This window comes from Oncorhynchus tshawytscha, linkage group LG27, assembly GCF_018296145.1.
Source record: "Oncorhynchus tshawytscha isolate Ot180627B linkage group LG27, Otsh_v2.0, whole genome shotgun sequence".
In the NCBI taxonomy this organism is placed as follows: domain Eukaryota; kingdom Metazoa; phylum Chordata; class Actinopteri; order Salmoniformes; family Salmonidae; genus Oncorhynchus; species Oncorhynchus tshawytscha.
In genome coordinates, this window is record NC_056455.1 from 2,051,287 (window position 1) to 2,078,890 (window position 27,604).

A 27,604-nucleotide genomic window follows, 5' to 3' on the forward strand; every position below is an offset into this window, starting at 1 on the left:
CTTCATAGCAAATACATACGCACCCACGCTTTTCTGTTTCTTATTTTTTTAAATTTCACTTCACCTATTTTGTTTATGTCCATTATATGAAATCCAAATAAAATCAATTTAAATTACAGGTTGTAATACAACAAAATACGAAAAATGCCAAGGGGGTGTGTAACGGTCTGAGTGTAGTGGGTGAGGAGTCAGGCGCAGGAAGCAGAGAGTTCAGGGGAGTGCTATTAAATTGCACTGACACAAACGCTGAACATAAGCCAACCCTCACAAAACACAGGGCGTACCGAACAAACAAATGCCCCAAACAGGGGGACTTAAACCGTCCAGGGAAAACCCACAAAATGGGAAAACACAAAACCCAAATAGACGTGCACATACGTACACAAAACAGACGATCACAATAATTAATCCCGCACAAGGAACCCTGCGGGCCGGCTGACTAATAAAGCCTACTACCTAACTCAAAACAGGTGCACACAATCAACACATAAGGAGGGGGAGGAAATAATCAGTAGCAGCTAGTAGGCCGGCGATGACGACCGCCGAGCGCCACCCGAACGGGAAGGGGAGTGTCCTTCGGTCGGAGTCGTGACAGGGTGAATACTTTTGCAAGGCACTGTATTCCTCCTCCCCTAAACTTTACAGTTGGCACTATGCATTTGGGCAGGTAGCATTCTCCTGGCATCCCCCAAACCCAGAATCGTCCGTCGGACTACCAGATGGTGAAGCGTGATTCATCACTACAGAGAACGAGTATAAAGTGCTCCAGATTCCAATGACGGCGAACTTGGAATTGCGCATGGTGATCTTAGGCAGTTTGCGGCTGCACGGCCATGGAAACCCATTACATGAAGCACCCAACAAACAGTTCTTGTGCTGACGTTGCTTCCAGAGGCAGCATGGAACTCGGTAGTGAGTGTTGCAACTGAGAACATATAACATATTCTATGCGCTACGCGCTTCAGCACTCTCTGGTCCCGTACTGTGACCTTGTGTGGCCTTGCACTTTGTGGCTGAGCCGTTGTTGCTCCTAGATGTTTCCACTTACAGTTGACCGGAGCAGCTCTAGCAGGGCAGAAATCTGACGAACTGACTTGTTGGAAAGGTGGCATCTGATGACGGTGCTACGTTGAAAGTCATTAAGCACTTCACTACGGGCCATTCTACTACCAATGTTTGTCTGTGGGGATGGCAATGCTGTGTGCTCAATTTTATACACCTGTCAGCAACGGGTGTGGCTGAAATAGCTGAATCCACTCATTTGAAGGGGTGTCCACATACTTTTGGCCATGCATTGTATCTTCATCTATCTTCTTTACTAGAAAACATAGAAATGAGCCATGTTCACATATGTTGAAGATGATGAATATGAAGTTGATAAATGACCCTTTAAAGCTAGGACAAGCACACACTGCTTATGGTTTTAACACAAACGCATGTCGTACGCACACACCCACACAAGCAGACCTCTCCATCTCCCCCCTGCTCCGATCCAGTTCGGGCCGTAGTTTGCTCTCTCTCTCCTGAAGGGCCAGAAGCTCTGTGTCCTTGACAACCGTCTCCTTAGAGACCTGAGTGATGTACGTGCCACTACGCATTGTCTCTAGCTCCATACGAAGCCTTCACAACACAATAAAACACAGGTTAGTTGTTTTCCCGAAACTACACTAAAATGTTCACCTCCTTTCATCAAGAGTACCTTTAGCATCCTGGAGGTGAGTCCTGAATCTATTTGGTATTGTTGTGTTACATTTGCAAGCTGTGTTTTTCCTCTGTATATTTTCACTGTATTATTGTAAAACGAACGTTTGAGGAGACAGAGTGAAAAGAAGCCGAAAAGGGGAATGTCCTTGGACAAGTTTTTATACTGTAGTGGCCAAATGTGTACAACTCGCTATTCAAGTTTGATACAATGTTGTTTAATTTTATTGTTTTATTTTCATATTTATTAGCATTTATTTGATCATTATTATTATTATTATAGGCCTATTTAAACCAGTTATTTAAATATGCAAAAAGTGTTTTGTTTCATGTTGTTGAGACATTTTCTTTGGCTAAATTAAGTCCAAACTGTCTTTTTAATTTTGTGCTCTGTGATTAATTTTAGATAAGTTAAAAGTAAGCCTATTATAAAATATATAGCATTAGCCTATTGCTGTCATTTGTTGGGTAGGCCTACGGTAGGCACTCGTCTTTGTTGGTAATTGCAGCAATATAAGCCTGTTCAAAACCTTTGAAGGTTTAAACCAATTCATTAAAGATGCAACAAGTGTTTTGTTTCATTCTGTTAAAGCCATTTTCTTTGCCCAAATGAAGTTCCAAATGTAATGTGTTTGCAGCAATATAATAGAATACCGATTGATCTACTATAGGGCTAATCGCACTCACACGGTGAAAAGGAAAAACCAAAGAGGGCGAGATGCAAAACTTTATTTAATACCTGTTGGTATTTTCTCTTTAAAGTTAAGCAACTTTAGGTGAGGAAGTATATATTTTAGGCCTACCAGAGTTAATCTAACAATATAATAATAATCTAACAATATAATGCTTATCATTAAGAAAATAATTCTGATAGAAAATGATCGAATTATCCTCATTCAGTATGCCTGTAGGCCTATGTGACAAGTATAAAGAAATGCATGTCGGTGTTGAACATGTCGCCGACATACCTCTATCTTCCTCTCGGTCTCTTTAGGGTTAAGCCTAAACTCCTCTTCCTTTATATTCACTTTTGAAATATAGGCCTTATGCATTTACAGCTCAAATCTCTAGCAGCTGAACCGTGAGGTGGAGAATAATTATTGTACAAACCAATAAAACAATAGACTATAAAGTTTTGAACCACAGGCTACACATCCAAACACAACTAATAGTTTTTAGTAATTGTTATAGACAGTTTTTAAGGACAAGTAGGCCAAATCAGCATGGGTTTATTTTTCCATGGGCCTTTCAGAACAGGTCTGACTGTCACCCGGTTCATTCGGAACAGGTCTGACTGTCACCCGGTTCATTTGGAACAGGTCTGACTGTCGCCCGGTTCATTCGGAACAGGTCTGACTGTCGCCCGGTTCATTCGGAACAGGTCTGACTGTCGCCCGGTTCATTCGGAACAGGTCTGACTGTCGCCCGGTTCATTCGGAACAGGTCTGACTGTCACCCGGTTCATTCGGAACAGGTCTGACTGTCACCCGGTTCATTCGGAACAGGTCTGACTGTCGCCCGGTTCATTCGGAACAGGTCTGACTGTCACCCGGGTTAATTCGGAACAGGTCTGACTGTCACCCGGTTCATTCGGAACAGGTCTGACTGTCGCCCGGTTCATTCTGAACAGGTCTGACTGTCACCCGGTTCATTCGAACAGGTCTGACTGTCACCCGGTTCATTCGGAACAGGTCTGACTGTCACCCGGTTCATTCGGAACAGGTCTGACTGTCACCCGGTTCATTCGGAACAGGTCTGACTGTCGCCCGGTTCATTCGGAACAGGTCTGACTGTCACCCGGTTCATTCTGAACAGGTCTGACTGTCACCCGGTTCATTCGGAACAGGTCTGACTGTCACCCGGTTCATTCGAACAGGTCTGACTGTCACCCGGTTCATTCGGAACAGGTCTGACTGTCACCCGGTTCATTCGGAACAGGTCTGACTGTCACCCGGTTCATTCGGAACAGGTCTGACTGTCACCAGGTTCATTCGGAACAGGTCTGACTGTCACCCGGTTCATTCGGAACAGGTCTGACTGTCGTCCGGTTAATTCGAACAGGTCTGACTGTCACCCGGTTCATTCGGAACAGGTCTGACTGTCACCAGGTTCATTCGGAACAGGTCTGACTGTCACCCGGTTCATTCGGAACAGGTCTGACTGTCGTCCGGTTCATTCGGAACAGGTCTGACTGTCGTCCGGTTCATTCGGAACTGGTCTCTGTTTAGAAAATATATAATTTATACATTTCGGGCCGGGTGGGAAAGCTGAAGACACTCTCACACACTCTGAGCATGTACAAACACTGTGATCATCCAGGGCCTTGGACCAGAAAAAAACACACATCATGGATAAAACACACACACTCACACAGTCAAAACACAGACCCAGTTAACGCAGAATAAACACACACATAGACAGGTGAGACACTGTGTGTGTCTGTTTCGCCTTATTTCCTTGTGGTCTCTCCGGGGCCTGCATGTGTGTGTGTTGGCATAGCGTCCAGTTGTGACCGTAGATGATCGGTATCTGTCTCCGCCAGTCATAGCTGTTCTCTGTAAGCGTCCCGTAATGCATCCAGCTGAGCCTCTCTCCCACGCACTCCCCGGTCCAATTCATCATGCCTACAGATGGGAACATCAAGACACCATCCAATAGACCACCATTAGTCTAGGACTTCTACTCCTATGCTGCTAATTGGTCTTTCTTTGTGCCTCTGTCTGTTGCATTTGTATAGTAGTAGTGGTAAGATCTAGGACTCCCTTCTTATTGTATAATTCTTCCTCTCTCCTCCTCTCCCCTCCTCTCCCTTCCGCTCTCTTCCTCTCTCCTTCTCTCTCTTCCTTTTGGTCTGCATAGATTTTAGTTTGTCTTCTAGCTCCTTTGAAATGACAATGGGAAATAAGGCTGGCATGAATAGTTTTAAGTGCGTCCTTGACGGAGGTGATGTCCTTTATCTCCCAGTCTCTGTGCTGTAGCTGTGTGTGCTGACAGAGATCCTCTGAGGCCTTCAGGGCCTCCACAGCCTAGGCCTGGGAGTGGACCTCTGTCTCCTTAGAGAGCAGCTTCAACTTTGGAGAGACACACAAACACACACTTGCGCTTGTCAGGGATCAGAATGTATCATCCCATCTTATTCAGCAGTTTTCCTGGGAGTGTTTACACACAGACCTACACACCTGCTCCTTACTCTGAGTTTGTGAGACTGGACCACGGCTCTCATCTCATCTCAAATCAAATCAAATTGTATTTGTCACATGCGCCGAATACAACAGGTGTTGACCTTACTGTAAAATGCTGACTTACAAACCCTTAACCAACAATGCAGAAATAGAGTAATTAAAATATTTACTAATAAACCAAATAAAAAAGGTGGGGTCAATGTAAATAGTCCAGGTGGCGAATTTGATTAATTGTTCAGCAGTCTTTAAAGATCCATCCTCAGGTTGAACTCATGCTCTCCCTGCCCCATTTCATTATCAAAGTCTGTCATCATCTCCTGAACATGTGATGGATAGAGAGAAAATCCTTGGAGATTAACGTATAAAGAATTCCTCAAATTCATCTGGATGTGTCATAGTAGTTAAATAGAGGATGATGAATTGTTGATGAGGTTTCCGACAGCCCAGACAGACCTCCACGGAAGGTATATTTCCAGCTGACCTATTCTAGACTCCATAGACAGAGCCAGCACCAGCAGACCAGCTAGCCTCACCCAACCTCATTCATCACAGCAGGTGTTAGCACCTTCTCTTCTTACCTCACAGATTTGGGAAAGGGGGGTAATCACACACACACATTCGCAAACACACACACACCCACAGACCCGCACGCAGACAACTACACACACAAACAGACACACCACAGACAATCATACACACACAGTAAGACAAATACACACATACACTGCAGCTCAAAAATTTGTATTTTATGTAGAGATTGAGTGACACAGCAAAGAGCCAGGACAACAGCCAGCAGCAGGACACACTGCATGCCACAGAGTTTAGACTGAAATACCACACACACACACGTACGCTCGCACATACACACAGAAACACACATAGGCTTGGCAGAAAGGTGGTCTAATGGTGATTGACTGATTTAATCAAGGTAGATTACCTGCTCTTTTGTCTAGGTTGTGGATGTAAAGGTCTCTCCCATCTGGCTGATGTGGTGAAAACATGACACTCTTATGTTAAAACTAGAGAGTAGCCTATCACTGCACCTTCCCACTTCCCTTGTCAAGTGTGTGTGTGTGTGTGTGTGTGTGTGTGCGCGCGCGCGCGTGTGTGTGTGTGTGTGTGTGTGTGTGTGTGCGCGTGTGTGTGTTTGTGTACCTGGTTCTGTATAGCCAGCTCTCCCTCCACCTCCTGGGCCTTATGTTGAGATCTCATTTCATCCTTTCGTACTCCTCTCTCTGCTTCTGAATGTCACCAGCCTGAGCGCTGAGTCACAGAAAGAGGACACACACATACAGTCACTCACAAGAGGCCAAAGCCCTCATGGCACTGGAAGGTACACATGCACACTGGATGCAAAAGCCATCATGACATCAGGAAATACACTTACACTGGTCACTGACACCACCATGACATCAGGAAATACACTTACACCGGTCACTGACACCACCATGACATCAGGAAATACACTTACACCGGTCACTGAAACCACCATGACATCAGGAAATACACTTACACCGGTCACTGAAACCACAATGACACTAGATGACCTCTCAAAATTGAGAACACGGAGGAAACATGGAGAGGGCTTTCACATATTTCAGGCAAAGTGACAGTCTTAGACAGTTAACTTCAAATCACTCACAGTGCCTTCGGAAAGTATTCAGACCCCTTGACTTTTTCCACATTTCGTTAGGTTAGAGCCTTATCCAAAAATGTATTAAATAGTTTATTTTCCCCCTCATAAATTTACACACAATAACCCATAATGTCAAAGCAAAAATAGGTTTTTATAAATGTTTGCTAATTTATTTACATTAAAAAAAAAAATGAAATAATACATTTACCTAACTATTCAGACCCTTTAATCTGGCTGGGCCACTCAAGGATATTTAGAGACTTGTCACGAAGCCACTCCTGTGTTGAACCTTCACCTTAATCTGAGGTCCTGAGCGCTCTGGAGTAGATTTTCCTCAAGGACCTCTCTGTACTTTGCTCTGTTCATCTTTGCCTCGATCCTGACTTGTCTCCCAGTCCCTGCCCCTGAAAAACATCCCCACAGAATGATGCTGCCACCACCATGCTTCACCGTAGGGATGGTGCCAGGATTTTTCCAGATGTCATGCTTGGCATTCATGCCAAAGAGTTCCATCTTGGTTTCATCAGACCAGAGAATCTTGTTTCTCATGGTCAGAGAGACCTTTAGGTGCCTTCTGGCAAACTCCAAGCTCGCTGTCATGTGCATTTTACTGAGGAGTGGCTTCCGTCTGGCCACTCCACCATAAAGGCCTGATTGGTGGAGTGCTGCAGAGATTGTTGTCTTTCTGGAAGGTTCTCCCATCTCCACAGAGGAACTATAGAGCTCTGTCAGAGTGACCATCGAGTTTTTGGTCATCTCCCTGACCAAGGCCCTTTTCCCCTGATTGCTCAGTTTGGCCGGGCAGCCAGCTCTAGGAAGAGTCTTGGTGGTTACAAACTTCTTCCATTTAAGAATGATGGAGGCCACTGTGAACTTTTTTGGTACCTTTCCCCAGATCTGTGCCTCGACACAATCCTGTCTCGGAGCTCTGTTGACAATTCCTTCGACCTCATGGCATGGTTTTTGCTCTGACATGCACTATCAACAGTGGGATCTTATATAGACGGGTGTGTCCCTTTCCAAATCATGGATACCAATGGCGCTGGAGGAGATGGCTGCCATTTTACGGGCTCTTAACCAATTGTGCTATTGTATGTGTTTTTTCACATTATTTGTAACTTATCTTGTACATTATGTTTCTGACACCGTCTCTTATGACCGAAAAGAGCTTCTGGATATCAGGACAGCGATTACTCACCTCGTGCTGGTCAAAGATTTTTTCTTTAACGAGTCGGATGCAAAGGATTTACTTCAGACACCTGACAAGAACCTCATCCCCGTTATTCGCAGGAGAGAGAGACAGAGATATCGGGGACGTAGGTTGGGGTGCCTTGTAAGGATCCGAAGGCGAGTGGGTAATCTACCTCTACCATCAGTCCTATTAGCCAATGTACAATCATTGGATAACAAAATAGACGAGCTACGGTCACGAATATCCTTCCAACGGGACATTAACTGTAATATCTTACAGTATGATTCACAGAGTCGTGGCTGAAGGACGACATGGATAGAATACAGCTGGCGGGATTTACGCTGCACCAGCAAGATAGAACAGCTGCCTCCAGTAAGATAAGGGGTGACTGTGTATATTTGTAAACAACAGCTGGTGCACAAAATCAAATATTAAGGAAGTCTCAAGGTTTTGCTCACCTGAGGTAGAGTATCTCATGATAAGCTGTAGACCACACTATTTACCAAGAGAATTGTTATCTATATTTTTAGTAGCTGTGTATATACCACCACAAACCGATGCTGGCACTAAGTCCACACTCAATGAGCTGTATAAGGCCATAGGTAAACAGGAAAAAGCTCATCCAGAAACAGAGCTCCTAATTGGCCAGGCACTTTAATACAGGGAAACTTAAATCCGTTTCAACTCATTTCTACCAGCATGTTACATGTGCAACCAGAGGGAGAAAAAACTCTAGACCACCTTTACTCTTCACACAGAGACGCATACAAAGCTCGCCCTCCATTTGGCAAATCTCAACATAATTATATCCTCCTGATTCCTGATTAGAATCAAAAACTAAAGCCGGATGCACCAGTGACTCGGTCATTAACTTCTTATGGCTGGGGGCAGTATTGAGTAGCATGGATGAATAAGGTTCCCAGAGTAAAGTGCCTGCTACTCAGTCCCAGAAGCTAAGACATTCATATTAGTAGTATATGTGGATAGAAAACACTCTGAAGTTTCTAAAACTTTTTGAATGATGTCTGTGAGTATAACATAACTCATATGGCAGCAAAAAACCTGAGAAAAAAGTCCAACCAGGAAGTGGGAAATCTGAGGTTTGTAGGTTTTCAACTCATTGCCTATCGAATATACAGTGGGATATTGGTCATATTGGACTTCCTAAGGCTTCCACTTGATGTCAACAGTCTTTAGAACCTTGTTTGATGCTTCTACTGTGAAGTGGGGGCGAATGAGGTCTGCCAGAGAGCCACGAGCTGGCCATGCTCATTTACGTGAGTGCGAGCTCTGTTCCATTGCATTTCTACAGACAAAGGAATTCTCCGGTTGGAACATTATTGAAGATTTATGTTAAAAACATCCTAAGGATTGATTCTATACATTGTTTGACATGTTTCTATGGACTGTAACGGAACCTTTTTACTTTTTGTCTGCTCATAGTGATCGCACGTCATGAATTTGGATTTGTGAACTGAACGCGCTAACAAAAGGAGGTATTTGGACATAAATGATGGACATTATTGACCAAAACAAAAATGTATTGTGGAACTGGAATTCCTGGGATTGCATTCTGATGAAGATCATCAAAGGTAAGTGAATATTTATAATGCTATTTCTGACTTCTGTTGACTACACAACATGGCGGATATCTGTTTGCGTTGTTTTGGTCTCTGAGTGCTGTACTCAGATTATAGCATGGTGTGCTTTTTCCGTAAAGTTTAAAAAAAATCTGACACAGCGGTTGTATTAAGGAGAAGTGTATCTATAATTCCATGCATAATAGTTGTATCTTTTATCAATGTTTATTATGAGTATTTCTGTAAATTGATGTGGCTTTCTGCAAAATCACCGGATGTTTTGGAACTACTTAACGTAATGAGCCAATGTAAACTGAGATTTTTTTATACAAATATGAACTTTATCGAACAAAACATACATGTATTGTGTAACATGAAGTCCTATGAGTGTCATCTGATGAAGATCATCAAAGGTTAGTGATTAATTTATCTATTTCTGCTTTTCTTTTAATCTCAATTTTTTTAATATATTTTTTAAAATCAATATTTCTGTTTTTTTTTATCTCTATTTCTGCTTTGGCTGGAAAAATGGCTGTGTTTTTCTGTCACTTGGCTCTGACCTAACATAATCGTTTGGTTTGCTTTCGCTGTAAAGCCTTTTTGAAATCGGACACTGTGGTGGGATTAACAAGAAGTGTATCTTTAAAATTGCATAAAATACTTGTATGTTTGAGGAATTTTAATTATGGGATTTCTGTTGTTTTGAATTTGGCACCCTGCACTTTCACTGGCTGTTGTCATATCGATCCCGTTAGCGGGATCTCAGCCCAAAGAGGTTTTAAAGAAGTGGTAAGATAATGCAGATGCTAAGCTACAGGACTGTTTTGCTAGCACATACTGGAATATGTTCCTGGATTCTTCAGATGGCATTGAGGAGTACACCACATCAGTCACTGGCTTCATCAATAACTGCATCAATGACATCATCCCCACAGTGACTGTAAGTACATACCCCAACCAGAAGCCATGGATTACAGGCAACATCAGCACTGAGCTAAAGGGTAGAGCTGCTGCTTTCAAGGAGCGTGACTCTAACCCGGACGCTTATAAGAAATCCCGCTATGCGCTCAGACGAACCATCAAACAGGCAAGTGTCAATACAGGACTAAGATTGAATCGTACTACACCTGCTCCAACGCTCGTTGGATGTGGCAGGGCTTGCAAAATATTACAGACTACAAAGGTAAGCACAGCCGAGAGCTGCCCAGTAACACGAGCCTACCACATGAGCTAAATTACTTCTATGCTTGCTTTGAGGCAAGCAACACTAAAGCATGCATGAGAGCATCAGCTGTTCCAGACGACTGTGTGATTACGCTCTCTGTAGCCGATGTGAGTAAGACCTTTAAACAGGTCAACATTCACAACGCCACAGGGCCAGACGGTTTACCAGGACGTTGTCTCCGAACATGCGCTGACCAACTGGCAAGTGTCTTCACTGACATTTTCAACCTGTCCCTGACTGAGTGTGTAATACCAACATGTTTCAAGCAGACCACCAAAGTCCCTGTGCCCAAGAACATTAAGGTAACCTGCCTAAATGACTACCGACCCATAGACGAAGTTACACGTCTGTAGCCATGAAGTGCTTTGAAAGGATGGTCATAACAACATATCTGCCACTCTGATCCTCAACACGGGGGCCCCTCAGGGGTGCGTGCTCAGTCCCCTCCTGGACTCTCTGTTCACCCAGAACTGCATGGCCCAGGACTGCATGCCAACGACACAACAGTGGTAGGCCTGATCACCGACAACGATGAGAAAGCCTATAGGGAGAACTGGCCATGTGGTGCCAGGATAAGAACCTCTCCCTCAACGTGATCAAAACAAAGGAGATGATTGTGGACTACAAGAAAAGGAGGACCGAGCACGCCCCCATTCTCATCGACGGGGCTGTAGCCTCTCTAGCTGCAGCCTGTGTTATGCAGGCTGCAATGAGTCATGAGATACATAATAAATAATACAACATTACAACCCCCTCCCCCCCTTTTACACCACTGCTACTCTCTGTTATCATCTATACATAGTCACTCTAATAACTCTACCTACATGTACATATTACCTCAACTAACCGGTGCCCCTGCACACTGACTCTGTACCGGTACCCCCCTGTATATAGTCTCGCTATTTTACTGCTGCTCTTTAATTACTTGTTACTTTTATTTCTTATTCTTATCCGTATTTTTTTTAACTGCATTGTTGGTTAGGGGCTCGTAAGTAAGCATTTCACTGTAAGGTTGTATTCGGCGCATGTGACTAACACAATTTGATTTGAACATTACTCAAACAGAGTGAGAGAGAGAGTGAGAAAGAGAGAGACATACATTTCAGATACACATGACAGCTGCCAGCAGAAATTCGTAGCTGATGTTAGCTACACTAGGAGGGCTAAGCTAGCAGGTGGTTGGCTAACGCTACCTCGACAGCATGCAACTAATATAGCTCCTAGCCTACATGATGCAAAAATATATATATTTAGGTATAAATGTATCACTGTTAGCATGTAAACAAAGCGTTGAACGCAAACTTGATCGCATGTTTCTATGGAAACCCTGGCGTTGTCCATCTGTGTAATTATTCCATGTACAAAATTGGTTTGTGAAGAACAAAAAGTAAAGTCCTGCCCACAATGACAAAAAAATGATTACACAACATTTAGCTACCTCCGACAAATGGGTATCATACCAACGTATAACCCACAGACATGGAATAAATATGTGAAATGGAGGGCTTTAGGACCGAGCCCTCTTACGCAAGTTTCTTAGATCATTTCCTAAAATAAAAAACGTGCATGAGAAAGAGGCGTGTACGCATGGTCCGGACCAGAAGACAAAGCATCCTCAGGTATGAACAACCCTGATCATTAGGCAACTGCTGAACATTGGCATGATTGAAGTTCCATACCCGTTGATAATTTTGTATGTCACCGATTGCTGAGGTCCGTTTTGTCGATAAATCGTGACTTGCAGCCTCATTCAGTGGTGTTTATTATAAAGCTTCATTATAAGAGCTTTAATACAAAGTCGTCACTTCATATCCATATTGCATTACTTATTATTTTTGTCTGTATGCCCCTATGGTAATTTTTGCACAACTGTAGCTGTGTAGCCTAAAGACCCGACGTTGAATTGCTTTGGATTGATTCAATGTCAGTCATAAATGAGCGTTTGGATCAAGTAAGTTACATCTCACAACCTCTACAAGCAAGAATGTTGAATTAAATTATATTTTAACGTACTTTATCGTTTGTCCATGTGGTTGGTCCTTTTGCAGGTAGGAATGTGAGAATATATCAACAGGAAAGTATAATTACATCAACTTTTCAAAGGGCTGGTAATGTGTCCAGATTTCTACCACCTGAAGCATGCACAGAGCTCGGAAACTATGCATGGGTCTCATGCATGTATTTTCATCTTGTGCCATGCTTCGGGTGATAGAAATATGAACTCACTAGCAGCGCTTTGAAAAATGGATGTAATTATACTTTCCTGTGTATATATTGTCTCACATTCCTACATGCAAAAGGACCAACCACACGGCCGACCGTTGAAGTAAGTTAAAATATAATTTTATTCAACATAATGGCTTGTAGAGATAGTGAAACTTTAATGATCCAAACACGCATTTATGCCTAACGTAGAATTCAATGCAATTCAACGTAGGGTCTTCAGACTAGTAGATGTGATGAGTTTTAGTAGCCAAACAGGTTGTTGTGATAGGAAGATGTGTTTTTAGGCAAAGTCAAACAGGTGAAGTTCCATATCACAAACTGATGGTATTTAACATATTACGGTAGGATGTTTATCAATGATTTATATATACACTAAATTACTGACGGGGGCGCTGTTTTAAAAACACCGCGCCGCCATCTTGGCACTCACCCACAGTTGTAAAACATATTTTAGAAGCTATAGAAATGCATTTATTAATATCTAAATTTGTTTTTGACGTTTTTTTTTTATTAGACATCTTAATACATACTTTTACATTATATTATGCAGGTTGAACACAAAAAATGTAAAATATATAAAAACATGTATCATTTTTAGAAAGTACAAATGTTACTGTTCCCACTACAATCCTTGAAACATTTGAATGTAAATACTGTAGAATTCCATTCATTCCTATGGACGACTGCTTCTTCTGGGGAGTGCCAATATGGCCGAGCGGTGGCTTCAAATCCTCTCATTGACCAATACACAGTATCAACAATATAAATCATTAATGTATATCTTAGAAGTGTTTATTTCCTATTTATCCTATTTCTCTTCTTTATTTCTCTTCTTTACATCCCTGTTAGTGCACATTTCACTTTTGCCAAGATAGTCCATCCACCTGATAGTTGTGGCATATCAAGAAGCTGTTTAAACCGCATGATCATTACACAGGTTCACCATGTGCTGGGGACAAATCAAAGTATATTTGTCACGTGCGCCAAATACAGTGAAATGCTTACTTACAGACTCTGACCAATAGTGCAAAAAAGCTATTAGGTGAACAATAGGTAGGTAAAGAAATAAAAAGACAGGCTATATACAGTAGCGAGGCTACATACAGACACCGGTTAGTCAGGCTGATTGAGGTAGTATGTACATGTCGATATGGTTAAAGTGACTATGCATATATGATGAACAGAGAGTAGCAGTAGCGTAAAAGAGGGGTTGGCGGGTGGGACACACTATCGTGTCCCACTCACTCTAAAATGTGCAGTTTTTTTCACACAGCACAATGCCACAGATGTTTTGAGGGGGTGTGCAATTGGCATTCTGACTGCATGAATGTCCACCAGAGCTGTTGCCAGAGAATTTAATGTTATTTCTCTACCATAAGCCGTTAATGTCATTTTAGAGAACTTGGAAGTATGTCAAACCGGCCTCACAACCACAGACATCGTGTATGGCGTTATGTGGGAGAGTGGTTTGCTGATGTCAACGTTGTTAACAAAGTTCCCCATGGTGGCAGTGGGTTTATGGTATTGGCGGGCGGACAATGAACACAATTGCATTTTATCGATGGAAATTTCAATGCACAGAGATACCTGCTCCTGAAGCTCATTGTCGTGCCATTGATCCGCCGCCATCCCCTCACGTTTCAGCATAATGCACAGCCCCATGTCACAGATCTGTCCACAATTCCTGGAATCTCAACATGTCCCAGTTCTACCATGGCTTGCATACTCACCAGACATGTCACCCATTGAGCATGTTTAGGATTCCATGGATCAACGTGTGCGACAGCGTGTTCCAGTTCCCAACAATATACAGTAACTTTGGACAGCCATTGTAGAGGAGTGGAACAACAATCCACAGCCCACAATCAACTGCCTGATCAACTCTATGCAAAGGAAATGTGTCACACTGCAGGAGGCAAATGGTGGTCACACCAGATACTGACTGTTGTTCTGATCCACACCCCCTACCTTTTGTTTTACTGTATCTGTGACCAACAGATGCACATCTATATTCCCAGTCATGTAAATCCATAGATTAGGGCCTAATGAATGTATTTCAATATATGAACTGGAACTCTGGAAAACATTTGAAATTGTTGCATGTTACATTTACATTTTTTGTTCAGTATAGTTGGAGGTACACTCCGCCAAAACCCATCGCCACTCAACTCCATGAGGTGTGATTTACATATTGTGGAGTTGAGAATTCTCAACTAGGCTATAGCCTATACTGTAAAGGTGAGAGTGAATTTGACAGTAACTTACAGCTAGTGGTAAGTTACTGTATTAGAATTACAGTAGGTGTACTGCAATATGAAATTCAGTATCAAAGCAAGTACTGTGTAATGACACAGTGTACAATACTGTTTCATTGACTTTATTGACTGTTAAAAAAAGAGTAAATGCTACCGTAATCTGAATGGATGAATGAATAAAATTCATTGAGGGGTAGGGGTTTGTATTTCACACTAGCTGTAACTACAGTACATGGGATTGGTGCAAGCAGGTTTACACACGACAGCTTATTAATGAATGTTTGGTGTTTTATTTCACTTACACTTACAACTGGAGTCCTTAACAAAGGCTTCCAAACTGGCAGCAACTACAGGGCAAAACAGACCAAAAGGACACATCAAAATACTCCACTATTAAAGGTTTCCGACTTTCTGCCACTCCATTCTGTCCCCTATACATTTAAAAGTGATGGGTCTATAACCACATAGGAGTTGGTACAGCGCTCTAACCCTAACCCACTAACGGGTGCAACAAATGTAGCCTCTTACAAGGTACACCTCAATTTGTTAATGAGCCAGAAACAACAATACCATGCACCCACTAGTGGTGAAAAGGTTTTTGGTGCTCCAAAAATACATTATTGTATTCTGTTGGATGGAAAATACAGCAATTATTTCCTCGCACTGTAAAAAAAAAAGTTACTTGCTTTTACGGTAACTTACTGGCAGCCAGTTACCTGTAAGTTACTGTAAATTCCAAAGAAACTTTAGCTTAACAGTACATTACTGTATAGAAAGCACTTCTTTACAGTAATGTACTGTTAAACCAAAGCTCCTTTGAATTTTATAGTAACATACTGTACTTTTTTTTTTTTTTTTACAAATATTCAGTAACTTGCAGGTAATTGGCTGCTAGTAAGTTACCATAAACAAGAGTTACATTTTTTTTTACAGTGCACCATTTACAGTATGGTGCAGTATTTTAATTTTGATAACTCTCAAAATAACCATATAAATTGAGTTTTCGATTACAGTGTAAGTTGCTACTGTCATGTTGAGCGCGTAGGCTGTTGTGGTGTATGATCTGCGCGGGCATCCTCTCCCTGACTCGGATCATAACATTGCTCAGCCTCAACAGGAAAAAGCTGTTAAACATTAGAAAGAGATTATGCATTATTCCGATCTCGTTTTATCTCCAGGGATTTCACACGTTCAAATTTTGAAACAAGATTGATGGTTTCAGCCTTTAGCCTGTTCTCTCAGAAAGACATTTGGAGCAATGTGACTCCCATGCTATTTCATGGAAAGTATGAATAAGACCTAATAGCAAAGATAAGTCAGTGAGATTTGAGGCAAAAAAATACTGTATATATAAATTCACCAATTGCTTAATCAGCATTATTTTGTGACTTCAAAAGGACATGAATTTGCAAAAGTTTGTTTACTAAACAAACTGCTCGAAGTGAGCTGAATTTGAACCAGCTTGTTGAGTAAAATTATAAATTAATGTTTGCTCAAAACCACGCCCAGCATTATCATATTTCCCAGAATGCTCTATTGCAGGTTTTTTTTCTTCTCAATTGTTTGTTTCAATACCTGCATTTTTGCATGTACGTTGATTTAATCTTATGCTACACAAACATAAATAACAATTTTTTTCTAAACTCATCCAATCTGTTATTAGTTGTTGCACCTGATACGGAGATGGCGGTCCCAGTTAATGAGATTTAGGTAGTCTCAATAATCAATATTCCCCAACATGGAAGTCTTTCTCAATGCAGATTGCAGGTGATTTTAAAATGTCATATTGTTGAATATCCTCAATGACTGTATTCCAATAGGAATTACACATCACTGCAAGCCAGTGTAATGTCACTTCCAGGCTTGATGTGGCTTGTACACCAGGAGTTTCAGACTACTATGTTAGGGTGTAATGAGGTCCTCAAAGAAAGACCTTATGTTATGTATTGTCATAGTTTAATTTTTATGATGACATATTCACTTAGACAATCACATGGTGAATGCCCTGGCCTAAGAACCATTGAATACAACAACCATGTCTGTGTCGCTAACAAATAAAGTAATGGTTGGTAAGTAACTTCAGTTCACTCGAAAGGCAAGGCACCCTGGGAAATATGAAAATATGGTTGAATTGTATGTTCACTCAACTGAAAGTTGGTTCAGCTATATGTCCAATTGTTGCGCAAATTCCTATTGCTCATATAAACAATCCTATTGCGTTTGGTTGCCTTAAAATTGTATGTTAAGTCAAATGCAATACTATTTTGTTGAGCAAGCTCACAATCCTGTTGCAGCTTGTTGCCTTGATATTTTAAAGCTAGAATCCTTGGTTGCTACATCCATTTTTGGAGTTATAGATTAAATATATATCCAGTGATTCTTGAAGAATATACAGTGCCTTGCAAAAATATTCATCCCCCTTGGCATTTTTACAATTTTGTTGCATTACAACCTGTAATTTAAATGTTTTTTTTATTTGGATTTCATGTAATGGACATACACAAAATAGTCCAAATTGGTGAAGTGAAATGAACAAAAAAAACTTGTTTCAAAAAATAAAAAAACGGTAACGTGGTGTGTGCAAATGTATTCACCCCCTTTTGCTATGAAGCCCCAATTACCAATTACCTTCAGAAGTCACATAATTAGTTAGATTGCACACAGATGGACTTTATTTCCAAGCTGGGACCGAGAGACTGAAAAACAGCTTCTATCTCAAGGCCATCAGACTGTTAAACAGCCACCACTAACATTGAGTGGCTGCTGCCAACACACTGACACTGACACTGACTCAACTCCAGCCACTTTAATAATGGGAATTGATGGGAAATGATGTAAATGTATCACTAGCCACTTTAAACAATGCTACCTTATATAATGTTACTTACCCTACATTATTCATCTCATATGCATACGTATATACTGTACTCTATATCATCGACTGCATCCTTATGTAATACATGTATCACTAGCCACTTTAACTATGCCACTTTGTTTACATACTCATCTCATATGTATATACTGTACTTGATATCAGCTACTGTATCTTGCCTATGCTGCTCTGTACCATCACTCATTCATATATCCTTATGTACATATTCTTTATCCCCTTACACTGTGTATAAGACAGTAGTTTTGGAATTGTTAGTTAGATTACTTGTTGGTTATTACTGCATTGTCGGAACTAGAAGCACAAGCATTTCGCTACACTCGCATTAACATCTGCTAACCATGTGTATGTGACAAATAAAATTTGATTTGATTTATTTAAGTGTCACATGATCTCAGTATATAAACACCTGTTCTGAAAGACCCCAGAGTCTGCAACACCACTAAGCAAGGGGCACCACCAAGCAAGCAGCACCATGAAGAATAAGGAGCTCTCCAAACATGTCAGGGACAAAGCTGTAGAGAAGTACAGATCAGGGTTGGGTTATAAAAAAATATCCGAAACTTTGAACATCCCACGGAGCACCATTTTATATCCATTATTACAAAATGGAAAGAATATGGCACCACAACAAACCTGCCAAGAGAGGGCCGCCCACCAAAACTCACGGACCAGGCAAGGAGGGCATTAATCAGAGAGGCAACAAAGAGACCAAAGATAACCCTGAAGGAGCTGCAAAGCTCCACAGCGGAGATTGGAGTATCTGTCCTTAGGACCACTTTAAGCCGTACACTCCACAGACCTGGGCTTTATCGAAGTGTGGCCAGAAAAAAGCCATTGCTTGAAGAAAAATAAAAAGCAAACACATTTGGTGTTCGCCAAAAGGCATGTGGGAGACTCTCCGAACATGGAAGAAGGTACTCTGGTCAGATGATACTAAAATTGAGCTTTTTGGCCATCAAGGAAAATGCTATGTCTGGTGCAATCCCAACACCGCATCACCCCGAGAATACCATCCCCACTGCGAAGCATGGTGGTGGCAGCATTATGCTGTGGGGATGTTTTTCATCTGCAGGGACTGGGAAACTGGTCAGAATTGAAGGGATGGTGGATGGTGCTAAATACAGGGAAATTCTTGAAGGAAACCTGTTTCAATCTTCCAGAGACTTGAGACTGGGCAGGAGGTTCACCTTCCAGCAGGACAATGACCCTAAGCATACTGCTAAAGCAACACTCGGGTGGTTTAAGGGGGAACATTTAAATGTCTTTGAATGGCCTAGTCAAAGCCCAGACCTCAATCCAATTGAGAATCTGTGGTATGACTTAAAGATTGTATTACACTGGCGGAACCCATCCAACTTGAAGGAGCTGGAGCAGTTTTGCCTTGCAGAATGGGCAAAAATCCCAGTGGCTAGATGTGCCAAGCTAATAGAGACATACCCCAGGAGACTTGCAGCTGCAAAAGGTGGCTCTAGAAAGTATTTACTTTGGGGGGGGGGTGAATAGTTATGCATGCTCAAGTTCTGTTTTTTGGGGGTTGTTGGGGGTTGTTTATTTCACCCAAGAAAATATTTGTACCTCTTTAGAGTGGTAAGCATGTTGTGTAAATCAAATGATACAAACCTCCAAAAAATACATTTTAATTCCTGGTTGTAAGGCAACAAAATAGGAAAATGCCAAGGGTGTGAATACTTTCGCAAGCCACTATCTTATACTTTCCTCAAGCTTACTTCAACTGTCGTACCCCATCAGAACCCAAAATATGCTTGTTTTACCCCAATGTTTGTAAACAATGTATAGCCTCAACATGGCTTAAACTATCATTTTGATTTCATGCATAGTCAGTCCTTGCATCCATTGCTCTGTTTTATAAATTTGAGAGTGGTTACATTTCTCCAGGCCCATCCCTCATCTTTTTATCAAAACAGAGGCGTGGTGTCTGCAGTGTTATTGTTTCAAGTAAGGATTCTAGCTTTAAGTTGATTCAACACATTTTTTTACAGTGTACAGAACATACAGTGCATTCGGAAAGCTTTCAGACCCCTTGACTTTGTTATGTTACAGCCTTATTCTAAAACGGATTACATTTATTTGCAGGGTAGCCTAGTGGTTAGAGCGTTGGACTTGTAACTGGAAGGTTGCAAGTTCAAATCCCCGAGCTGACAAGGTACAAATCTGTCGTTCTGCCCCTGAACAGGCAGTTAACCCACTGTTCCTAGGCTGTCATTGAAAATAAGAATTAGTTCTTTACTGACTTGCCCAGTTAAATAAAGGGGGGGGGGAAATGGTATCACAGACCCTATACATAGTACTTGAGTCTCCTTGGGTATGACTCTACAAGCTGTATCACAACTGGCTGTGATTGAGAGTACCACAGGGCTGTGCACAATTGGCCCAACGTCGTCTGGGTTTGGCCGGTGTAGGCCGTCATTGTCAATAAGAATTTGTTCTTTACTGACTTGCCTAGTTAAATAAATAAAATTTAAAAAGCTTGACACGCCAGTATTTGGAGTTTCTCCCACTATTCTCTGCAGATCCTTCTCAAGCTCTGTTAGGTTGGATGGGGAGTGTCGCTGCACAGCTATTTTCAGGTCTCTACAGACCTGTTAAATCGAGTTCAAGTCTGGGCTTTGGATGAGCCACTCGAACATTGAGACACTCAAGGACATCCACTCTACCAAAAAGGCCTGATGGGTGGAGTGCTGCAGAGATGGTGGTCCTTCTGGAAGGTTCTCCCATCTCCACAGAGGAACTCTGGAGCTCTGTAAGAGTGACCATCAGGTTTTTGGTCATCTCCCTGACCAAGGCCCTTCTCCCCTGGTTGCTCAGTTTGGCCAGGCGGCCAGCTCTAGGGATTTGTATTTTTATTTTTTATTTGACTAGGCAAGTCAGTTAAGAACACATTCTTATTTACAATGACAGCCTAGGAACAGTGGGTCAACTGCCTTGTTCAGGGGCAGAACAACAGATTTTTACCTTGTCAGCTCGGGGATTTGATCTATCAACCTTTCAGTTACTGGCCCAGTTGGGGCGGCAGGGTAGCCTAGTGGTTAGAGTGTTGGACTTGTAACTGGAAGGTTGCAAGTTCAAATCCCTGAGCTGACAAGGTACAAATCTGTCATTCTGCCCCTGAACAGGCAGTTAACCCACTGTTCCTAGGCTGTCATTCAAAATAAGAATTTGTTCTTAACTGACTTGCCTAGTAAAATATATATTTTTTAAAATGCTCTAACCACTAGGCTACCTCTGGCCCAAGAGGAAGAGTCATGGTGGTTCCAAACTTCTTCCATTTAGGAATGATGTAGGCCACTGTGTTCTTGCGGGCCTTCAATGCTGCAGAAATGTTTTGGTACCATTCCCCAGATCTGTGCCTCAACAAAATCCTGTCTCGGACCTCTACGGACAATTCCTTTGACCTCATGGCTTGGTTTTGGCACTGTCAACTGTGGGACGATGTATAGACAGTTGTGTGCCTTTCTAAATGTCCAATCAATTGAATTGACCACAGGTGGAATCCAATACGGTTGAAGAACCATCTCAAAGATGATCAATGGAAACAGGATGTACTTGAGCTTAATTTCCAGTCTCATAGCAAAGGGTCTGAATACTTCAGTTTAAAAATAAATATATATAAATTTGCTCTGTTTTCACTTTGTCATTGTGGTATTGTGTGTAGAATAATTTAATCAATTTTAGAACAAGGCTGTAACGTAACAAAATGTGGAAAAAGGCAAGGGAATACTTTGTAAATGAACTATATATATTCTGAGATGTCCAGGTGTGCCTACATTCTTCAGTCCAAGAAGGTCTAGAACAGTAGTTATAACAGGTGACCGAGATTATAGTGTTTTGTGTGCTTGGTCATCCAAGCCATGAATGGAATACTCTCACTCTTAATCATTACATTGTGCTGTAAGTTAACTACTGGTTTAGGATTCAGGGTTCAACAGATGTTCACTGCTTTGGCAGGAAACTTATTCCTGAAGTCAAGAGAGACAGTAATTCCACATGGATATGGTTAGCTGGTACTTGTTGGCTTCTGGAAGCCCCGATGATAAAATAACAGGTCCCAAGGCTTGTCCTGTGCCAGACCCATACTGTTAGCTATAGTGTTGGTGTAGAGGGGGAACACATCTACCCTGTGACACAACCTGCCTGGTCCCACTGGATCTTTAGCCCTGAATATTCTGAACAGACATCAGTACTCTGTCATAGCCAATCAGTGGTCTACAAGGATCAGTGCCACAGGTGTGCGAGAGAATGTGTTTGCAAATGTGGTGTATGTCAGTTTGGCCTGGCAGAAGTCCTAGCAGGAAAGCATTCAATCTTGATGCCGTGGGATGTCCAATCCCAAACTGACACGGCCTTCTAGGCAATGTGAGCAACACGGTAACAGTGCACCCCTCTTCGTTAAAGGTCTGAATGTTTCCCGCCTGTACAGCATTGCCTGTTATCCACAGAGAAAGTGATCCTAGTAATCGTGCATGTGTCCTGGGATGGGAAATGTCAATCTTATTTTAGGAGAGCTGATAGTGGGGTGCTGGCTGAATGCTGCATGGAGCACGAGGGGTTGGGATACCCGGTTATAGAGGTGGGGCTAGAGGAGAAGTGTATGTTTGCCTGTTGGTTGGGAGCCAGGCGGCTACATGCGACACTGGAGTAGTTCATACAGCAGACGCGCACCTCACATCCCATTCAGAGAGTTACAGCTGCATCAAGGGTAGGTGATTTGCTACAGATTCAATGCTGTGGAATCTGATGTTTACTTTGATTTTTTTACTCATATTTATTAATAGATTATCAACAATATTCAAGTTGTATTTATTCTGTCACTTGCTGGCAAAAAAAGTATTTCTGAATGTGTAGATGGCTTTTTTGTGGAAAGTGATTCTGTTGACAAACTTGTAACCACACTGTTAAGAAAATGGCCTTTTGAATGTTTTTGTACTACTACTGGAGAGCTCTCCTTTGTCTACACCCATTCAGTGTTGTGCACACCCTCTTAAGCCAGCCCCACCCACCTCTTTGCATTTTTAAAGAGTGTAATATGGTTTGGTTGCATTATTCAATAGTGATAAGGTGTCCAATCAAATGCATTTTTTGACCAACAGGTAAAATGTGTTCATTGTGTAGATACTCCTCTAAGAAAACCAATGGTCCAAACCGCCCGCATGTCTCTATCATAAACAAAATGTTATTGGAGTTTTTACTCTTGTAGGATGGTCAAAATTAGGGCGGGTAAATCAATGGAGGACAAAAGTCTTTAAAAAATCTGTAAAATAGCATTGTGTCAGCTAGGCCAGATGCTGTGAGAGAATTAAGGCAAACTGACAGGCTCACCATTGAACTTGTCATCTTTCTTCTCAAATCAGGAGGACATAAAACAATATAGAGGTAAGATGCATATCCATTTTGAGACATGACATGTAGTATTTTAGTATACACTTTTCATATTGCGAAATTCCTGTTATTTTTAGATGTTTCCTCACAAAAACAAGCGTATCTCTGACGTCAACAGAGCTTTTTAGGAGAGAAGTGGGAGGGAAGGCAGGAGGGAGAGCGCCAACCTAGTTGAGCTATGCTATTTTCTAGATATGTTTGACTACAGACCCATATTTGTTTATTTATTTTCCCTTTTGTCCTCGTTACAACACTACATAGCCATAATGACATTTGAAATGTCTCTTCCTTTGAAACCTTTTGAGTGTAATGTTTACTGTTCATTTCTGATTGTTTAATTCACGTGCTTTGGCAATGTAGACATGTTTCCCTTGCCAATAAAGCCCTTTGGGGGAGAGATGCATTTTTGTAAAAAAAAATACATTCATGAATATAAATCACAGAAAACACGACCCCACTCCACTTTCACCACTGTAGTGTTGATTCTCTCTTCCAGAGCTGCAATTGACACAAACAAGCAACGTAGGCTAAATATTATTCAAACTGACTTCATTAACATATAAACAGTATAGGCCTATGTCAATCACTGTGCAATGCATTTCATATTCAATTAATTGATTTCTATTTTGCTACTTATAGGCTACTGTCTGTAATTTGTATCAATATATTTCATGATGTGTAACATAACGTGCACAATGATGTGCCACATCTGTGATTTGCCTCCTTGGGAATGATCCTGGCCTCAAAGTTTATCCCCCTTCGGCAGGTAATCACCTAAAATATGAAACAGTCATCCCCTCGGCTACCCTCCCTGAGACCGTTTCACTGCAGCCTCCTTATATAAGAGACTGCTGTTGGCTACTGGGACAGTTCAACTACTTCTCTGATAGAGTTCAGTGAGTCAAATTGGAGGGCCTGTTATCCGGACCTCTGGCAGTCTCTATGGTGGTGCCACAGGGTTCAATTCTCGGGCCGACTCTTTTCTCTGTATATATCAATGATGTCGCTCTTGCTGCTGGTGATTCTCTGATCCACCTCTACACAGACGAAATCATTCTGTATACATCTGGCCCTTCTTTGGACACTGTGCTAACAAACCTCCAAACAAGCTTCAACGGCATACAACACTCCTTCTGTGGCCTCCAACTGTTTTTAAATGCTAGTAAAACTTAGTGCATCCTCTTCAACCGATTGCTGCCCGCACCCTCCCGCCTGACTAGCATCACTACTCTGGACGGTTCTGACCTAGAAAATGTGGACAACTACAAATACCTAGGTGTCTGGTTAGACTGTAAACTCTCCTTCCAGACTCACATGAAACATCTCCAATCCAAAAGTAAATCTGGAATCGGTTTCCTATTTCGCAACAAAGCCTCCTTCACTCATGCTGCCAAACATAACCTCGTAAAACTGACTATACTACCGATCCTTGACTTTGGCAATGTCATTTACAAAATAGCCTCCAACACTCTACTCAGCAAATTGGATGCAGTCTATCACAGTGCCATCCGTTTTGTCACCAAATACTACCTACATACTACATACCACTGCGACCTGTATGCTCTCGCTGGCTGGCCCTCACTACATATTTGTTGTTAAACCCATTGGCTCCAGGTCATCTATATGTCTTTGCTAGGTAAAGCCCCGCCTTATCTCAGCTCACTGGTCATCATAGCAACACCCCGCAACACTCGCTCCAGCAGTGTTAGCAACACTTCCTTTGGCCGCCTTTCCTTCCAGTTCTCTGCTGCCAATGACTGGAACGAATTGCAAAAATCTAAAAAATAAGCTGGAGACTTATATCTCCCTCTCTAAATTTAAGCATCAGCTGTCAGAGCAGCTTACTGATCACTGTACCTGTACATAGCCAATCTGTAAATAGCCCATCCAACTACCTCATCTCCATATTGTTACTTATCCTCTTGCTCTTTTGCACCCCAGTGTTTCTACTTGCACATCTATCACTCCAGTGTTAATGCTAAATTGTAATTATTTCGCCTATTTATTGTCTACATTTGCACACAAGGGAACATGAATAGAAAAATCTTTATTTTATTTTGTGTTATTGACTGTACGTTTGTTTAACTCTGTCGCTTTGCTTTATCTTGGCCAGGTCGCAGTTGCAAATGAGAACTTGTTCTCAACTAGTCTACCTGGTTAAATAAAGGTGAAATAATAAAATAAAAAGCAACTTCCTGGACTATCACAGATATTGTGTAATACCTTGACTACAAACCTTTTTTCTGTACTAAAGAAATAATTGAGAGATCAGAGGGCTAATAGACACTGAAGGAGTATATAACCGATAGTCTAACTGCAGATCTGAATTTTCCCAGAAGTGTCCCATTGATGTAAGTCAATTGATGTGAAAGTCTGCGCGCTTTTATTTTGTATACTGTGGAGGACGCTGCTGTGTCTTTTCTGCAGGGTGTGGGTGCTGGAACAGGATGTCTCCTTGTTTTGATTTGCTGTTATAGTTCTTCATTGGTTTCAGCTCATCCAGGAACACACAGAGAAAGACCCTTCTCCCTCTTCTGTTCTCCCCCTTTCAAATTGAGATTACAGCCACCCAAATGGCACCATTGAATAACAATGGAACTAGCCTTGGACCCGGCAGCAAATGGCCTCTATCAATGGAAACCCTTCTACTTTGCACAACAACCAGATGTTGCAGAGTGTAGTCCCTGGAAAACAACATGGGACTAGACTGCTACAATAATAAGAGTTTGAACCGCACTGAAAACCTTACATTCTCTTCCCCAAAGGACACAGAGTGCCAAAACCTTACATTTCCTACTCTTTGGCTCTGAGTGTCCTTTTGAGAATGTAATAACTTAAAAATAAAAAAATCATGATCTGTCAATTTTGGTATCCAGGGAAACACAAGGAAATTACATGAACATTGAAACAGGTTCTGTGACTGCATCAAGAAGTTACAGCCAGTTATGGACATCATTGTTATGAACATGACCTAACTCAGCCACACCTTCTTTCACACTGTGACTCAAATGGAAGGACTGACCTGAAGCTCGGCCAATCAGAGGTCACATAGGCTGAGTCAAACCCTCCCCAGAACTATAAAATACTGTGAATGCATTAATTCAATTGTTGTCAAACTGTCCATGTCTCATAGGAGACTCCCTCCTGGATGACCTCTGTAGCACACAAATATGTTTTTGGGCTAAGCTCCTGATAGACACCCTTAGGACATTGAGTCCTCGCCACTTTATGGATTTATATGGAAGGAAGAACTTTGGAATGTGTACCAGAGCCCCTGAGAAGATCCCAGAGTTCAACACAGATAAATAAGCACACAACCTGACTGTCTTTCTTTGCTTGTTGGCATTAAGCTGTAGGCCTTATCTTATGATTCTGCCTATTGATAATTGATTCACATTGCTAAAATATTAGCTTATGTACCACAGACAAGGCATTATTTCCCAACTCTTAAATTCTAGGCCTCGGCCTATTGCCAAGTGTTGTATCCATGCTGTTTGATTGTTAACTACAGTAGCTTTCACTTTATTGAAAATCCCTATCCCAAAGAGTGTTGTTTCTGGTACCAGACAGATCTAACGGCTCACTACCAAGTATTACTAATGTTTTAGTCTTATGGAGTTATACTTAGAAGACCAATAACGGACTGATGCCCCAATCTCATAACTTGTAGTAATAACTTGACCCTCCCTTATACACTGTGTGTCTAACCCTGATGTTACCCACTTCTCTATTACTGTCTACATCTCTTCTCTCTCAGTTCTGACCCAAGCTGACGGGACAGAGGGTTGAGGGAATCTCCTAGCAGAGAGCATCATGGGAGGAGCCGTGGTAGACGATGAGCCTAGTGATGTGAAGGCGCCAGACGGAGGGTGGGGCTGGGCTGTGCTCGCCGGGGGGTTTGTCATCACTGGGTTCTCCTATGCCTTCCCCAAGGCTGTCAGTGTGTTTTTCAAGGAATTGATCAGGGAGTTCGGAGTGGGATATAGCGACTGTGCATGGATTTCTTCTATACTGTTGGCCATGCTCTATGGCACAGGTACACACACACGCATGCATACATACATGCATACATGCATACTGGTATTGTGTATATCCAACTGAAGTGTTTTCCCAATGGTGAGACAGTACAAGAAAGAAAGAGTAGAGAAGGTGTCAGACCTGGGCGTTACAACCTCCAGAGTCTACACCAAACTGACAGGATCTTCATGTATGTCATTTTATTTTACTAGGTATTTGTATTTATTATGGATCCCCAGTAGTTCCTGCCAGGGCAGCAGCTACTCTCCCTGGGGTTTATTATTGATCCCCAGTAGTTCC

General features: G+C 41.9%; 1 protein-coding gene across 10 annotated transcripts in view; it reads left to right on the forward strand.

The window, feature by feature from the left end:
- Window positions 1-1,546: 1,546 nt before the first annotated feature.
- The window catches only part of LOC112259220 (monocarboxylate transporter 4), a 33,855-nt gene continuing 7,797 nt past the window's right edge, over window positions 1,547-27,604 (forward strand). For 4 of the 10 annotated variants that reach the window (XR_006080112.1, XR_006080113.1, XM_024433968.2 and 1 more), the window contains exons 1-2: window positions 1,633-1,715; window positions 27,045-27,323. Coding sequence is in view for 7 of the 10 variants with exons in the window: in XM_024433968.2 (XP_024289736.1) it covers window positions 27,101-27,323 (223 nt within the window). In the remaining 3 variants the exon portion in view is untranslated. Of the gene's footprint in view, window positions 1,716-12,040; window positions 12,136-22,420; window positions 22,608-23,259; window positions 23,282-27,044; window positions 27,324-27,604 lie in introns of those variants that run through there. The other 6 variants (XM_024433983.2, XM_024433974.2, XM_024433962.2 and 3 more) reach the window with 6 other exon arrangements.